A 16,710-nucleotide genomic window follows, 5' to 3' on the forward strand; every position below is an offset into this window, starting at 1 on the left:
TTGTTTATAATGCCGCCCATTCACCACTTTCGCATTTTACACGCAGTATTCATATTGTCACGTGCCTTGTGAGAGGCAAGGGCAATATAATGTCCAAATACCAAAATGACACATGCTTGTAATTTATTTATTTCAGCTGATGCTGTCCGGCGGAGCTTCGTACGGAAACTACTGCTCCTTACCCGGTGCCGCAACGTTGGATGAATGCACAAAAAGCCTGGAAGGAGCAAAATTAACGTTTCCTCATTGCACAAGGTGCCTTGCGTCTACTTTACGAAAAGCGCACGTGGTGCAGATACGATGGAGGCTTGTAAAAATCGTCCGCAATCATTTTGACTAAATAAAACGACTCCGCCCCCAGACAGCTTGCGGTTGAGCAGTAGAAGCTAGAAAATGCCGCGCCGGCGTCTACACGAGCCAGCTAGCGTTCAAAACGCGCGCGCTAAAACCGAAACCCGAAGTGTAGTGCCGACGGCTTGGTGTGCTGCAGTCAATTCGGCCGCAGGATAAAAACCATAGAGTTTCATATTACTATAATTTTTTTATTTAGAAACTCTATGATAAAAACTGTTTTTCCTTTCTCAGCGCCGTTTTTTTTTACGCGCTGTGGCATAGAATTTCTAAATAAAAGTTATAGTAGTATGAAATTCTATGCTCTGTGGCAATCTTTGGAACCTGCGGCTCTTGCGGACGCGCTGGCACCTGGCGGACGATCGCGGAGGCCACGGCTGGTTCAGCCGGTACTTGTTTGTACGGGTGTTCTGTAGTACTTGTATGCTTGTTCTGTGCCGGCACTCCTCCTCAGTGATGTGGTGGATGTGACAGAAAGAAGTCTTCCTTAGGTGGTAGCGTCGTTGCGCCGCCAGGTGTTCTCTGGTGTCGCTGCTGATAGTGCTTTTTTTTTTATACTCCTGATAACGCCGGCCGGGCAACATCGCGGGGCGTGCTCGCGCGTGCACACCTGTTGCAGGAGGACCACGAAGGGCAGCGAAGGGCGACGACCATGCTGCGCTCGGTGGCGTGCACTCTGCTGCGCGGCGCCGCCACGAGGCAGCGCGCCTCTTGTATCCTTGCCTTGCGCCCCTGCTTTCCACCCCCCTGGTGCGCAGTCGATCGCGCGAACTTGCGCGCGTTTACATGGATATTATGTGCTGACAGTGATGACGTGAGGGAGTCACCTCTGTGTGGGCCTTCGGAAGTGAGCTTGTACAGACTCGCGAACCGAGGGTGCCAGAGATGCGAGGCTGCAGTACTCTGGGAATAGTGATCAAGAGTTTGACCTTTCTTGACATTTTAGATAATCAGTAATATTCGTTCAATGTCTGTCGACGGTGTAGTGACGACAGCACGATGGGAACAAAACGTTTCAGATCAGTTGGCATTCAGAAGTCTGATTTGGGTTCAAAGTACACTTTTTCATGTTTCATGGTCACAATATGTTTGTTGTTGTACCTCAGCTTTTAACATATTTTTAGGTATTGCCATGTCTTGGATTACTCAATCATGGTTGTCGTAAACTTGACAGGGCCTCGCAAAACAGTGTTATATTCTTAGTACTTTGCGGTGTTCCTTCCTTCTCTATTGCCTTACTGCGGCCCATTTGTCTTCCAACAAAGGCAAATGTCATCAGGCACCAGTCACTTGTGTATCTTGCCGGCAGCACCATTTTTCGTGGTCTCAAGCACTTTATGCTTTCATAATGCATGTCACCTTCCTGTTCCAATAAATGCCAATTTTTGTTATTGTTCTTTGATACTGTAGGCCTGTTAAAGTGCTTGAGCAAAACAATAGTCTACAAGTTCATAGTTGTTAGTAGTTCTGATGAACTTAAACATTAAGCACAGTTTTAGTGCTGGTCAAGTACTGCAACGTGAGTGTGTCACCTTAGTTCTGAAGTCACGTACTTGATTTAACAGAGTGCATCTTAAATGTGGTGCAAGAACAGCTGAGGTTGTGATGTGCCAGATATGATAAAAGGAAATGATGCAATAAAGGCAGAAAAAAGTTCCTTTGCTAAAAGTTTTTGAATAGGTAGAGATAGCCACATCGATTTAAAATTTTGTGTAAGTGTCTCGTGCTGTCTAAAAAAATCACTACGGTATGGTCAACAAGGTCATTCTTGCCTAGAACCAAGGTGGGGTGAAATGGTATGCTTTGAGCATATATCTTGAAAAATAGGTTTGCCTTTTTGTTTCTAGGACAACCATGCTATTACAACATGATTTACCATTAATGATTCATTTAAGTTATAATCATTGCATATTTTTTCCTCAAGCATTTTAAAAGGTCTACAATATTAAAGAACACTAACGTAATACAAATTCGCTTGTATTGGCACAGGAAGGTGGCATGCATTATGAAAGCATAATCAACAGCTTGATACATCCAGTGCACTCAAGCACTGGCTAGCTCATACTAGCGGCTTTAATCCCTCAACTGCCTTGACGAATTCTGGAAAAAAATTTTAGAAGCGCAAGAAAATTGGCGAAGGTTATTGTGTATTTTCTTGTAAAAATTCCAAGAAACTGAACACAAACTCATGTGCAAAAATTGCCAAAAATTCATGACGAGTTAACTCATCGGCACCAGAGGATGCTCATTGGGCCTCTTCGATTATGCAATCCCGGACTGTCCGCGAACCGTCCCGCGGCTTCCGGTCTGACTAGCCCTGACAGAAGAGCGCATCACTGTCACGTGATCCAGCTGTCGGGGACTGTCCGAGATTTCAGTCGAAGCACCGCGACCGGATGTCACTCTCCTGGCTGCCGTCGTCTGCTCTTTGCTCGTAGATAGCCCCCTACCCAGCGTTTTTATTAGCATGGCCTCCGAAATGGTGCAGTCTCAGAGGCGTATGTCGCTGACACAACCATGAAGCTAGCACAGTGCAATCGTAGCCTGAGCGCATAGAACGTTTTCGCAAAGCGCAGTTTATTACGTCGCGCTAGCCAGCTCATTGCCTGAAAAATTTAAGCGGAATTCCCACACGAATGTAAGCAAAGTCGTGGTGGTGGTGGTGAAATATATTTATTGGCCCTAAAATTGCTGTGGAGAGACTCCGAAATCATGGTCATGCCACGTCACTGTTCATGCAGAAAGCACCCGCATACATCCTCAAAGCTCGCGAGACCGTCTGCTAATTAAAGGCCCGACGCGTGAGAGAGCGCGTGTACACCGTCTACTAATCCTGTACGTCAAAAATCAAACGCTCGACCTTGGTAGCAAAAGGGATCAACATATATGTCAACAGCAATCCACGAAGCTCCTATTGTATACCAACCCAGCTACCGGCGTGAAATAGCCACATGCAATATATGATTCCTTGCACGTACGCTAGTTTCACTTACCTGAAAAGCAAAGTTTACCTGCTTACTGCGTACGTATATAGCAATGAGCATGACAGATTTCGTGAAACACGTTAAGAAAAGCAAGCATGTGTGCCTGATCGCTGTGCTTCTTTCTTTAAAAAACACAAAGACTAAAGCTACAGCAATTAGACGGCTCGTAAAAAACTTGCATGATGGCACACAAAGCACCGATGTAACAGAAGCGACACCTCAATGCACAGTAGTTGCCGTCTGGAGCGCGCAAAGTACGCAGAAGAACACGGAATCTTTCACAACATGGCGTCAAACACCGCGTGCATCTTTTTAAAACAGCCGTCGTCTGCTAGCTACTTGCGCTTGTCTGAGCAAACATCTGCTGACAGCTCCAACAGTCCAAGGGCAGTCCGGAAATTCCGATCCGTGAAAAAACGAACGCGCTTCTAGCAACATTCGGACTAGTGGGCGGAGCTTCGGAAGCTGTCCGAGCAAAATCGAATGCGGCACAGCAGTCCCAAGCAGTCAGGGACTGATAATCGAAGAGGCCCCTTGTGATGGAGAGTCATCTCGTCGTCGTCAGTTAAGGGGTTAGCGTCAAGCGTTACATGAGGTTGGCTTGCAAGGATGTGTAGTGGCTAGTTCAATGCCACGAGTGGAATCTGTGTAAATTGTAGAAAATTATCTGAAAGGGTGAATATCGTTCGGACGTGGATGCTATAATACAATAAAGAAAAAAAGTTAACATTTTGTCTGCTTGCACTGTCTCGTTTCTGTGAGGCTTTGGTGACAGAGTAACAGATGTGCTGTACGGAGCAGGAAATGGTGATGTGAACAACTTGGAAAGCAATGCTGAAATCATATGAAAACTGGCATGCTTTTCCTGCTAGCCAATCAGATTTCAAAAAAAAAAAAGCATGAAATAGCTGGAACAGTTGGTTCTACGGTTGAGAGAATGACAGGACAAGGTCATAAGTGCACTACACGACATCTTTGTTAGGTAAAGAGAAGCTTTTCAAAGTTCTTTGGATATGGAACTTGGCATCATATAGATCAGCAGCCACAATATGTTGTCACAGTTGACTGATATTTACCCCACATGTGCTTGTATACAGTTCTTAGAAAACATAAAAATGCTAGATAGTGTCGAAAGAGCCGTTCGAAAGAGTGTCGAAAGAGAAAAAAAATGAAAAAAGATGCTGGTGTAGGGTGTGAAACGTCAAATTAAGAAATGCTTATCATGCGACATTCGCAGGAACTTGGAATGCTCGACATGTTTCTATTGTGTTAAATAGCTCCATCATGCAGTTTTTTGTAGGTTAATCTAGGCCTGCCTTCGTTAAGGCAGGTCTGGCAATCATAGCAATATAACAATGTGGGCTTGGCAGCACTAGAGTGTACTAGATTGGGGAAGTGGGTCCAAAGCAGGCTCCCCGCTGAGGCTTTTTTTATTGAGAAGTTGGTGGCGCCACCGTCACTTTCTCCCGAATGAGCGGCCCCGCGCGCCGGCCGGACGCTTGTCGCGTCGGAGACCCTACTGCAGCTGCATGGAGCTTTGACAGGTGGATACTCGGTGGCGGCAACACTGACATTATTCCCCACCGATCAATTGTAAATAAAATGGAAAAAGAGGGTCGGAAAGAATGTAAACGACGCAACAACGACGGTGCGTCGAGTGGGCGACAGCTACTCAGCTCGTGAGCTTGCCTCAGCCAATGAGTGCTGTCAAAACAAGCCGGTGCCAACGTTTACTAGCCGGAGATTCAAAATAAGGCGACGGCAGCGCCACCACAATTTCAACGTTTTTTGCTTCACCCTTGGCGCTTGCCAAGGCCCACTCTCCCATTCTAGTACACTCTAACACCATGTATAGAGTAGGGCAGGTGAAGGAGTATTAGCAACATTTTACTTTCACAAAATGCGATTGAATGTGTTCACATGCTGCCAAGCCCACTGCAAAGCAATCCTGTTGCCTTTGATGGTGATGTGAGCGTTGACGAGGTAATGCCTAAGGGAACAATGCAGTTGTGCGATAAATAAGGCAGCAGTGTGAAGAACTACAGGCGCTTGTGCTGGATGAAGGCAGATCTGGCTGAATAATGCAGTGGTTGTTGACTCGCAAGTATCAAGTTTTCATCAGCTGCACAAGGTGGCTCAAGGTAACGGGCAAGCCAGCATACGGTCAGAAGGCAAATGGACTGAATGAGTGCGGGCCACCACCGTCGACATGTGCATGATATGCACACGTGCTGTCAAAATACCGATGGATGAAAGCAACCCACAGTGGGGAAAATAAGGTTGCACTTTATATTAGTCGAACACAATTATCAAAATAATACGCACTCGGGGGATATGCCCAACGTATCATATCTGCTGCGCAGAGTTTGATGCCTCAAAATGCTGATTGAAGTGCAGGAAAACAAAGCCCATAGTTGCGTTTTTAATATGCTGGAGTGAAGTTTCAGCAGTGGACAGTGTAACAAACCTAAATAATTAATTAGTACAGTAATTGAGTTGACGTAATAGTTCAGCGGAAATCCGCTAGGTGGAGATAAGTAATTAAAGGGAAACTGAGACATCCACCCAAATGTAGCAATTTGCTACATTTCATGCATCGAGAAAAATTCGTCCTGGTCCGGGACTCGAACCCGGGACCACCGGAAACTTCAACTGCGAGGCTTTCTTTCGAGGAACCCGGTTGGGTTTCCATTGTAGCAAATTGCTACATTTGGGTGGATGTCTCAGTTTCCCTTTAATTACTTATCTCCACCTAGCGGATTTCCGCTGAACTATTATGTCATACACTTGCCTTTGCTTCGAGTTGTCGACAAATTCGACTTCGCCCTGCCATCTGCTAGCCGCCTGGTTAGCTCAGATGGTAGAGCGGCTGCCTCGGAAAGGCGGTGGTCCCGGGTTCGAGTCCCGGACCAGGACGAATTTTTCTTCAACTGCGAGGCTTTCTTTCGAGGAAACCGGTTGGGTTTCCATTGTAGCAAATTGCTACATTTGGGTGGAAGTCTCAGTTTCCCTTTAAGTAATTGAGTTGTAACTGAAAAACTTTTTTTTTTATTCTGATGTACTCTCCATGGCCAAAAATAAATGTCAACAATTTGTTCCGTTCCAATTTTCCTTGATGTGGAACTCCATATGGGAATTACAGGGTTAAAATGGCCTATATGTCGCATTGGAAAATTGACAACCTGATAGAAGCATCTTTGTCTTCACTGCTACTGTCATGTAAAAATTATGTTGCCAAGTTGACCAAAGCGGAAATTTTTTGGCTTTTTATTGAAGTGCTAGGAGCACTGGAGCCTAGTTTCAATGATACCTCCAGCCAAAAGTTTATTTTTCTAGACTCCCCAATCTGCCTGAAATTGTCAAATCTGACAAACAGTTAAAGCTAAGTCGTCATTTCAGACAGTGCATGATGTTGCGAGTAGAATTCCAATGTAAATGTTTAACAACGCTTAGAAAAACTGTCGATCAAATTGATCAGTTTCTATAGGCATGGTAATGAAAGAGTTAATGGCACTGCTTGTCTTAAAAGACTCAAGACTGAAGACTAGTTGGGGGGTGGTCATTAGGCTTCCAATACAGTTATGTGAATGAGTGAAAATATTCTGTGCATCACGTGGTCCTTAACCTTCATACTTAACCTTGACGTCATCAGGTCGGGCTGCCTCCTCAACGAAACGTGAGTGGTGCTGCAGCACACACATTTGGACAAGCCTCCTTTGCTCTGATGAAGGCTTTCTTAAAGTGCTGAGCTTCATTCTTTGTAACAGCAGCAGTTATGTTTTAATGGGGCCCTGCATCACTTTTTAGTAAAGGTGTGCAACATGCCTAGTAATGACTTTTGCAAGCGATGAATGTGCTCTTTTCTGTCATTCGAGCTGTGCCCGCACAGAATCATGCTAAGCTCTTGGTGTCCATTCAGTCAATCTTGGTACCAAAGCATTTTATGGCAGCAAAAGGAACAACTAAAATAAAGCAGCAGAGTTGCACTGTCCGTGTTCTTTGGGGCTTTGTCATTGAATGATGCCAAAATGCACCCTGGCCGAACAAACTGTGCAGAACCTGTTGCTCTGGCACCTTATTTCAGTCACACCAGAAGCACTTTAGATGTGTAATACATTATCAGTCTGAAGCTAAACATTTTGACAGAATTACCTGTCTGGTTGGGAAAATTGATTAAGACTTAGAGATTGACTCCAACCAAATAAGGAAATTTACTAGCCCGACGTTTCGGAACCAATGCGGCTCCTTCTTCAGGGGGTATTCTTCGGAGGTGGCGGTGTGCCGCTTTTAAAAGGTCCGTCGTAACAAAGGAGAGGAAGGGGGAGAGAGCGTAAGGTGCGGAGACACTTGGCAGGGCACCTGTTCTAGAGAGACAAAATAGGTGGTGGTGTGGGGGGGGGGAGGGGGGGGTTTGGCGTCGCTGGTCGGCTGGGTTGACTGATGCTGGGCGCCCTTTAGTCGCGGGAATGCGTTGACGAGGGACAGGGGGGGGGGGGGGGGACGAGTTGTTTTGGTGTTGCTGACCTAGAGCGGGGGGTCCTTTCTTCCCTTTGTCGCGTCTGCAAGGCCATGAACATACAAAGAAGGAAGAATGCCCTTCACGCGGTTTATATTACCCGCCGTGTTCTGAATGTGCCAAGACTCGAGTAGTAGCCTTTTTCGCCAGTTTGTCTCTGTTTGAAGGATTTGGGTTTCGTGGAAAGAAATCTTGTGGTCGGCGTCTTCGGAATGTTCGGCGACGGCGCTGCGTATTCGGTTGAATGTTCTGACGTCGTTTTCATGTTGTCTGATTCTTTCCTTTAGATTTTTGGTTTCCTCGATGTACGACGCCGGACAGTCGGCACAGCTGATTTTATAGACGACGCCTTGAGCTTTTTCTTTTGGTGGACGGTCTTTTGGTTTAGGAATGAGGATATTCAAAGTGTTCATCGGTTTATGCGCGACTTTGAGGCCTTCTTTTTTCAATATTCGGCTGAGAGCTTCGCTGGTACCTTTGACGTATGGGATGGACACTCGTTTCTGTGGTCGAGGGGGAGTCAACGGTTGTAGGTCTCGTAGTTTGTTTTTTCTTTTTTGTTGTCGGGTTGTTTTTCGAATGAATTCCGTTGTATAGCCGTTCCTTTTGAGTTCGTTGAGAACCGTTCTCCTTTCTTTCTTTTGATCTGATTCCAATGTGCAATGAGTTTCGACTCTTTTCAATAAAGAATTTACGACCGATGCCTTGTGGTTTGCCGGATGGTTGGATGAGAAGTGTAGGTAGCGGCCTGTGTGGGTTGGTTTTCGGTAGACTGAGAATTTTAGATTGCCGTTGGTTCGTGCAACTTGTACATCTAGGAACGGTAGCGATCCGTTTTGTTCGCGCTCCGACGTGAACTGTATATCCGGGTCTGTGGAATTTAAATGGCTCTGCAGGTTTTCGACTTGCGACTCCTTCACGATACAGAAGCAATCATCCATGTACCTGAGGAAAACTTTCGGGGAAAGAGTACTCAGAGCTCTGTCTTCAATATTTTCCATAGTTAGGTTAGCCATGGTGACGGAAATTGAGGCCCCCATGGGAGTTCCTTTCACCTGCTTGTAGTAGCTGCCTCGGAAGGTGAAGTAGGTATTTGATAGGCATAGCTCGAGAAGGCGGCAGATCTCGTCTACACTCAAGGGGGTTCTCTCGTTGAGTGTGTCGTCTGAAAAAAGTTGTATGACTTGCCCATTTTTCACCTTTGCCTTGGAGAATTGTTGATCACCACAGTGGAGGCAGATCTTGTATTTATCTATAGCTGCTGCTGCTGCTTTTCGTGGTGGAAACTACGCTACCTGCACATGTGGACACTGTCACAATGAGTAGGTTTGAGGCCTAATATGCAGCAATGAGGGAACAAGAGAGTCAGCTTCATCATGAAGCAATGAGTCTAGCTCAAATAGTCGGAGCTTACCAGTGTCCTTAAAGTGCAGAAGAAGTGTCGCCTCGTTATTGCTGTCAAACAAGAAATTGTGATATATAGGGATTAAACAAAATACCGAACTGGATGCGCATGCTTGACAAAAAGGCTCTCCTCTGCATGTTGAATTGTGGCTTAGCTGCCAAGAAAATTTGGTGCAACATTGCTGTTCTTGTTCATATATATATATATTCGCTTTGATTTTTCATATTTATGTGTGCACATGTGATCAAAAAAGTGACTTGGAAGTTAGTGCTCATTCGTTTTGTTTGTCCTTCGTGCTCTGTTTATTTGTGTGCTACACTACACACAATTCTAACTTGGCCAGTCAGCACGCAATTGACTCCAATGGCAGCCATAATTGAGACGCAAATAGTGGCAGCATCTGTCTTGGCAGCACTTCATGGCCAGTGAATGCGTTGAAAACACAGTTAAAGCTCAATATAACGAAGTACTTAACCTTTTCTAACTTCTGGTCCACGGAACATGCATTTTGTACCACAATATAACGAAGTGTGTTTAAATGCGACTTCATATAACGAAATTTCACAACCGCCACGAAGGAATACCAAGGCAATTAAGGGAAACTGCCATGTACCCAGACATTTTTATTTTGATCACTGACCAGCTTTAGTGTATTTTGTATATGTACTGCCCCCCCCCCCCCCCCCCTTATGTAATACCCCAAGCAGGGGCCTTTAAGGTAACAATAAATGATGATGATGAGCCAAGTAGAATATTTACATGCGATTGCTTGCACATGCACCTTTCGAATCACGTGACAGAATGCGGCCGCCGAAGCGGAGCAGCGTCTTTGCCGGTGGCAGCAAATTTAACCGGTCATGGCCTCCGAAATCAGGCAGCGCATGTTGCGAGATTTTGGAGGTCATAAGTTTCGAGTGTGGCGTTGGCACAAGGTATTGCGCATCGACGCATTCTACGTCGCATATTCCGAGTGTGCGTTGCATCAGCAGCCGATTTGGTGCTTTTGTTGTGACAAATTTTATCTCTTCCTCATGTGGCGATAGCAGTCAGTGGGGGTGTAGTACTAAATGCAAGACCCTCTTGCTGTCATGTTATGTATTAAGTCTAAGTGCAATAAGATCCTATCGTGCCCCGCGAGCCGTATGTTGTGGGTGCGAAGGAAAGCATTCGAGGGTGAGCCGAGAAGGACTGCGGCATGATGCGTGTGCAAATGAGGGGAGGGGTGGGCTGAGCGCATACGTGGCCCTCGCGTCTTATCTTGGAGGTAACTTGTGGCGAGTGTAAAGAGTAGCCAAGATGGCCGAAAGCGTCATCCAACTGTGGGCGACGCTATCAGCTGCGGTGGCGGAGCGGGCACGAAAGTTTCACAGGCTTCCTCTCGTACTGCCGATGTAAAGATATACTTGACGTGGGATGAAACCGCATCTTTGGTCGCCGACTCTCAAATTCAATGAAACAATTTTTTTCTAATTGAAATTCGTTTTTTTTTCAAGTGCACAATAATTCGGAAAGCTTTACGGCCCCTTTCATGCAAAAAAAATCTGTCAACGACTGCACTTATTTGCTTAAAATGTCCGATTTGAATATGACGAAATTTTGATATACTGAACTGCCAATTTTATGACTTACATAGTTATATGGAGGTTTAGCTGACGTATTACCATTTTTATCTAATTCTAGCACCTGCCTTTTTTCCAAATGGTCCGTAATTGCTTGCGCACTGCATACGAAACCAAAATCGCATTCATTCCTGGCCTACTGTCAGAGCCAGTGTCATCGCTAAGGTCATCACAAGGTGGCAGCATCTTTTTGTATGTATCTATATATATGTATACAGGGTGTTTCATTTTAGCTGCACCAAATCTTTAAAAATAGCCTGTGGCAGATAGCACAATTATAATCCTTGATCTAAACTACGCGATGAGGCGGCCATTACTTCCACGAGAAATCAAAACGCCTAATGGAGTAATTAGCATGATTGCGCTAATTAACTTTTTAATTTATGATTTTACGGCACATCTTTCAATCTACGAATTATAGCCGCTGAGTTCGCAAGGCGTATCCACTTGGAACGAATTCTATGGACCTAACCAGTTTCGAGATAATAATTTTCAAAGTGTCCGACGAAATGCATGGGCGTTCCAGCTAACTTTGTGCTTCAATGCATAAAACAGCATTTTCCTCAAAAAGTTAACTGGAACGCCCATACATTTCGTCGGACACGTTAAAAATTAATATCTCGAAACTGGTTCAGTCCTGAGAATTAGTTCCAAGCGGATACGCCTTGCGAACTCAGCGGCTATAATTCGTAGATTGAAAGATGTGCCATAAAATCATTAATTAAAAAGTTAACTAGCGTAATTATGCTAATTACTCAATTATGAGTTTTGATTTCTTGTGGAAGTAATGGCCGCCTTATCGAGTAGTTTAGATCAAGGATTATAATTGTGCTATCTGCTACAGGCAATTTTTAAAAATTTGGTGCAGCTAAAATGAAACACCCTGTATAGACTACACAAATATGTATATTTGTATGACATTTTGGCTTCGCCGTGCTCTCCACGCATGGTGACCCGATTTAAAGGTAAAGCCGAATCAACGTCCAAAGAAGAAGTTTTTGCCTAGGTTGGCGACGATGCGCAGCTTTGATTACGTAGGCTCATTTAAAAGATAACTTATTTTACCTGCTAAGCTAGCAGCAATGGAGTTGTGCCTGTCACGTGTATCGTAGCTCCGGAGACTTGCATGCATCACAGGATGCAGTGGTTAGTCTAGGCCACGGAGTAAGATAAACAGGAGCGCTGACTCCGCCGCCGCGCAACGCATTTGCTCGGGACAAACCGTGCAACGCAAATTATACATCGCGTAGCGCCATCTGTCGAGGCGCGTGGAAAACACTCAACAGCTTGCTTCCATGTGCGCATGCGCTGAGTGGCGGAGACCGGCGGCGACGGCGGCGTAGAACGGGCAGCGTGGCACCCGCAGAGCATGTCGTCTGCAACAAACATGGACCCTCGGCCGTCTCAATTCGACAGCAATCAAACACAAAAAATATATGTGCACAAATAATAAAAGCGCAAATAAACACGCGGTAGCGCTTTTATGCATGCATACGAAACATTTTTAGATGTCTTTAGAGGAAACAGACGATAAGTCCAATAAGTCCGATGTACCAAAAGACACAACAGAAGTACTTGTTTTTCACTCCTCTACGTCTGCGCGGAAGCGAAGGTGCGAAATTTTCGCCTTCCTCGCTTTGTTTACCATGTCTGCAGTATGTTTATTCATGCCTGATAGCACAAGGTATCTTGATACTTGTGCGTGAAGAGACTGAGCAACAGGACAGTGTTTTGTTCCCGGCTGTAAATCTGGTTATGGCAAAGGACACGAAAAGTTTTCGCTCTTCGCTTCGCCATCTGATCTTCTACTGCACCAGTGGCGACAAAAAATTCCTGAAATAAGAGAGCGCTTAAAGCAATGGACAAAATATGTGCGCGACACTTCAAGAAGCAGCTTATTTTTGATAGTTACTTGATAGTTTTGATATTAGGACATCACAAAGGTGATGTCCTGCTAGATGTAAAGAAAGTGCCTCGACTTCGAAGCGGAGCCGTTCCTTCATATTGTTTAGGGAAGCCTGGTGTAGCTCAATGATGCTGAATGCCAGGAGGAACCAGAAGACGCCAATGCGGAAGGACGAGAGGAGCTCAATTTAAATTTCTCTACAACTACACACAGTCCAGGTGCCTTTCCTTGTCCAGAGACATGCCGTAATGTAGAGAGAGAGAAAGGGAAAGAAAGACAAGGAGGATAGCCAGTGTAAATACCGGCTGGCTACCCTGTAAATTCTCAGCCTTGCCTTTGAGATGATTCCCCCAGTTATGCAGACACATAATCGGGGCTTCTCTTGTGAAATAATAAGCAGGAAACACTGGCAGGAATTCCCATTTATTATGTTTAATGAGGATGTGGAGATTCTGCTCGCAAGAGAACCGGGTGACACGAAAAGCACCGCGAGAAACAAAGAAGCAAGCGAAGCATCTTAGCACTTGATGCGTGTTCAGATAAAAAAAGAGTGATAAACGTCAGCTTTTCCATAAAAACTTCTTTTCGTTGTTGTCTGTCATTGCTTGAGACCACCCGAACTGCCGTTATATCGCCTTACCATTTGCTATAGTTTTTCTTTCCGTCTTAGTTTCCGTAATTTGTTCCTGTGCCTTGTAAAGTTCCATGTAGGCCACCTGACAAATGCCCTGCATTTGGCTTGTATAAAATAAATAAAATGATATATGACTTGTTTCTCCTGCTAACGTCACTCCGTGAACCGCAAGAGCTATGTGCGCTACAGGCGTCAGGGCGTGCGCGGAGCAGACGACAAAACGGATAGGCAAGCAGGTGCCGCGAGAGTCCCCACGCCTTTGCTCCTTCGGTTTGTTGGGCCCGCCTCTCCGCTGCAGAGTTTTTCATCATTCGTAGCACCGTCTGGCGAACACGCCGTGAAGCAGGAGCCGGCGTTTCAGAATGTGTCTCTTCCAGACGAGCAGAGTCGGCGCTCCTGTCTTATCTTACTCCGTGGTCTAGGCGTAGGCCATCATCCCATTCGCAATGGTCGCCCAAGAAAGGCGGAATATCACACAGTGGACTGCGTGGAGGAGGTGTCGTAGTCTGTATGCAGCAATAAAAAGCTGTTTTAGAGTGACGACGATAAACGTTAAGTGTAAATAAACTTCTTTTCTGTGAAGGTAAATGCTACAAGTTCATCTTATTTGTGATTGCCAAAATCGGAGTTATACTAATTTTGTTTTAGTATGTGCATTATAAAATTATGGTGTGCATGCACATTTGATTCGGTGGATGTTAGAATTGGCCAAATACTGCCAAATGAAGCAGTGGCGTGTTCAGACGTTTTTCATGTCTCTTCTTTTTATTTGGCTCGTCGAATAATTCCTGTCAAGATTGAATTAACGCAAGTCGAATTTAGCTGACATTCAAACCATGATGGCTGTCTGCCTTGCATGCCTATTGTTTTTGATGTCATTATGTGGACTGGCGATTTGTCCAGTACAAGTGTTCATGGAAATAAATGCTTAAGCACTTGTGACATGATGTCACTTAAAAGCTTACCCACGAAGGCTAGTACTGTGAAGCAGTATTGTCAGCCGTCCATCTAGGCACACCGATGTGATGTGCCTTTCAACAAACCGGACAAAGCAAGGACATACAATATGATCCCAAAAAAAAGAATTAGTGCAACAAAGTAAGAGGATGCATATGCAGCACCTAACGTGTCCTAGTCTTTTCGAGCTATGATGTTTTCAAAAATGCCCCACCAACCAGCCCATGTTGCACCTCTCTGCAGGCTTGTCACTACTACACATTTGGTCGACAACTGCTCCGTGGCTTACCTTGACAGCACATCTCTTAAATTAAATTGCTCGTAAAATTCATTTCACCAAGCAGCTGTAGGCATTTCCGACTCTTGTCAAAGAAAAATGAAAAATGTTTTGTGTAACAGCATGAAGTGATGAAGTTAGGAAATTCCCAGGCGCAAGTTGGAATCAGCTAGCGCAAGACAGGGGTAATTGGAGATCACAGGGAGAGGCCTTCGTCCTGCACTGTGCATTCTTCGTATGTTTGTTTGTTGCAAAAATGTGCAACAAGGGATTATTGTGAAAAGAACACATTAAAGGAAATTGAGATTTTTTTTTTGTTTGTTTTGTTTCACAGTACCCCTAAAGGCCCTTGAAAGGGTATTACATAAGGGGGTAAATATGAGGTGAACTTTTTGTCCATCGAAAACAAGCGAGATCTGCGCTATCATCATAGCTAAAGATTGTATAACAAATACTTGTTCTTTTTTCATAGTAGACAGTTGACAGGACAAAAATTTTACTTTAAAAAAGTTCCTGTGTGCTAAAAAGGGATGTAAATAGGAAGCAGCATTGACTCATATTTCATAGCATGTTTTTGGAAAAAGATGGTGGCTCTCGTTATTATGTAAATGTTGAACGGAGGTCCATCTTCTGGCAATAGTATTGTTGTGAAGATTACATGGCTGAAGAGATAATGCCATGTGTTTAACTGGCTTGAGTGCTAACAATTTTTGGATATGCTCTGTGGAAATGTGCTGTTTTGTACACATGTTTACAGTGCACAGGCCAACATCACAGCCTTGACTTCATAAGGCTATATGATACTAGTGGGCCTAACTTCTGCAGCCTAGAGCAGTGAAACATGACGATGACTGTGAGGCACAATAAATGCCACAGGCACAGTGGGGAATGGAACAAAGCCTTGCAAGCAGAATCTTTGTTTGTTGCAAAAATGTGGAACAAGGAACTATTGTGAAAACAACACATTAAAGAGATACGGACACAAAAGTGGGCGGGTGGTTTTTTGCGTCGGAACAAAAGTTGAACTGTTGAAAATGATGAATACAACAAGCTGCTTTGAAAAAAGAACGAGAAGCATTTTTTTTTTTTTTGCGATTTTCTGTTGCACCTTGCCTCGAAGTGGCCGCCGGCATAAGCTGAAATTTGACGTCATAACACCCACCCGCGCGCGTGCGGCCAAGGTCGGCCACAGCTGTTGCTGTGTTTCCGGGGGGTGTCGGTCCCTTGCAGCGTTTGTTTAACCGCTTTCAGCGATCTTTGCACGTGGTCCGTCCAAAACATTATCCCTGTCGGCGCTCCACGCAGGTGGTGTGTCTTACATTGCCTTCCCGCGGTCGTCGCTCGGTATTGACGCGTTCGTCGCGGCGGAAGGAAATGCCCAGACATTGCTGTTCTAACGGCATCGTCGGTCGTGACACGCCGTCGCACACGTTTCCCAGAGACGAGAAAGTGCATAAACTTTGGATACCTGCTTGTCAGCCATCACGCACAGCCTGGAGACCTTTAAAAAATTATTTGCGTGGACCACTTCGTCGACGATAATTATGTGACCAGCCCGGCTGTGCTGAAAAGCCTCGGCATACCGCTCAAAAGGCAATGCTTAAAGCCTGACGCTGTGCCATCGGTCTTCTCACGAAAACGCAAGGCAGAAATGATCAGGGCGCGTTGGAAAAGAGGAAGCGAAAAGATGTCGGTGCTGTTTTCATTCACTTGCAGCCTTCTTGAGCAGTGTGAGGGCGAGGCTGGGGCGAGATGCCCGAGGCTGGGCACGAAGGCAGTAATGTCTTTAAGAATGTTGGCAAAGCATAGTAAAAGAATACAAGGCTAGCGCGTGAGTGCGACTCACGAGATCAGACACACACACAGCTCTGCTTCTCCACAGGCTAACCATAGAATAAGGCTAACAGCAGAAAAAACTGGGCAGAACACTAGACAGGTGCTGCCATCTGTCGGTCGGCTGGGCAAAGTGACGTGAGAGTCTCGGAGGTACTGACACCTTACAGCAGTTGCTCACGCCGACGGCATAAACTGCTATTCAGTCATCCATGCAGTGCAGAAGTA

General features: G+C 45.2%; 1 protein-coding gene across 2 annotated transcripts in view; it reads left to right on the forward strand.

Annotated features, from left to right (window-relative positions):
- The first annotated feature begins 674 nt into the window (after positions 1-674).
- The window catches only part of LOC119445350 (glutaryl-CoA dehydrogenase, mitochondrial), a 44,046-nt gene continuing 28,010 nt past the window's right edge, over positions 675-16,710 (forward strand). The window contains exons 1-3 of one of the 2 annotated variants that reach the window (XM_037709659.2): positions 675-750; positions 971-1,064; positions 6,988-7,011. In XM_037709659.2, the coding sequence (XP_037565587.1) occupies positions 1,004-1,064; positions 6,988-7,011 (85 nt within the window). In that variant the 5' untranslated portion in view covers positions 675-750; positions 971-1,003. The remainder of the gene's footprint in view (positions 751-970; positions 1,065-6,987; positions 7,012-16,710) is intronic. The other variant, XM_049663221.1, reaches the window with a different exon arrangement.

The sequence above is a fragment of the Dermacentor silvarum genome, chromosome 3, assembly GCF_013339745.2.
Source record: "Dermacentor silvarum isolate Dsil-2018 chromosome 3, BIME_Dsil_1.4, whole genome shotgun sequence".
Taxonomy (NCBI): domain Eukaryota; kingdom Metazoa; phylum Arthropoda; class Arachnida; order Ixodida; family Ixodidae; genus Dermacentor; species Dermacentor silvarum.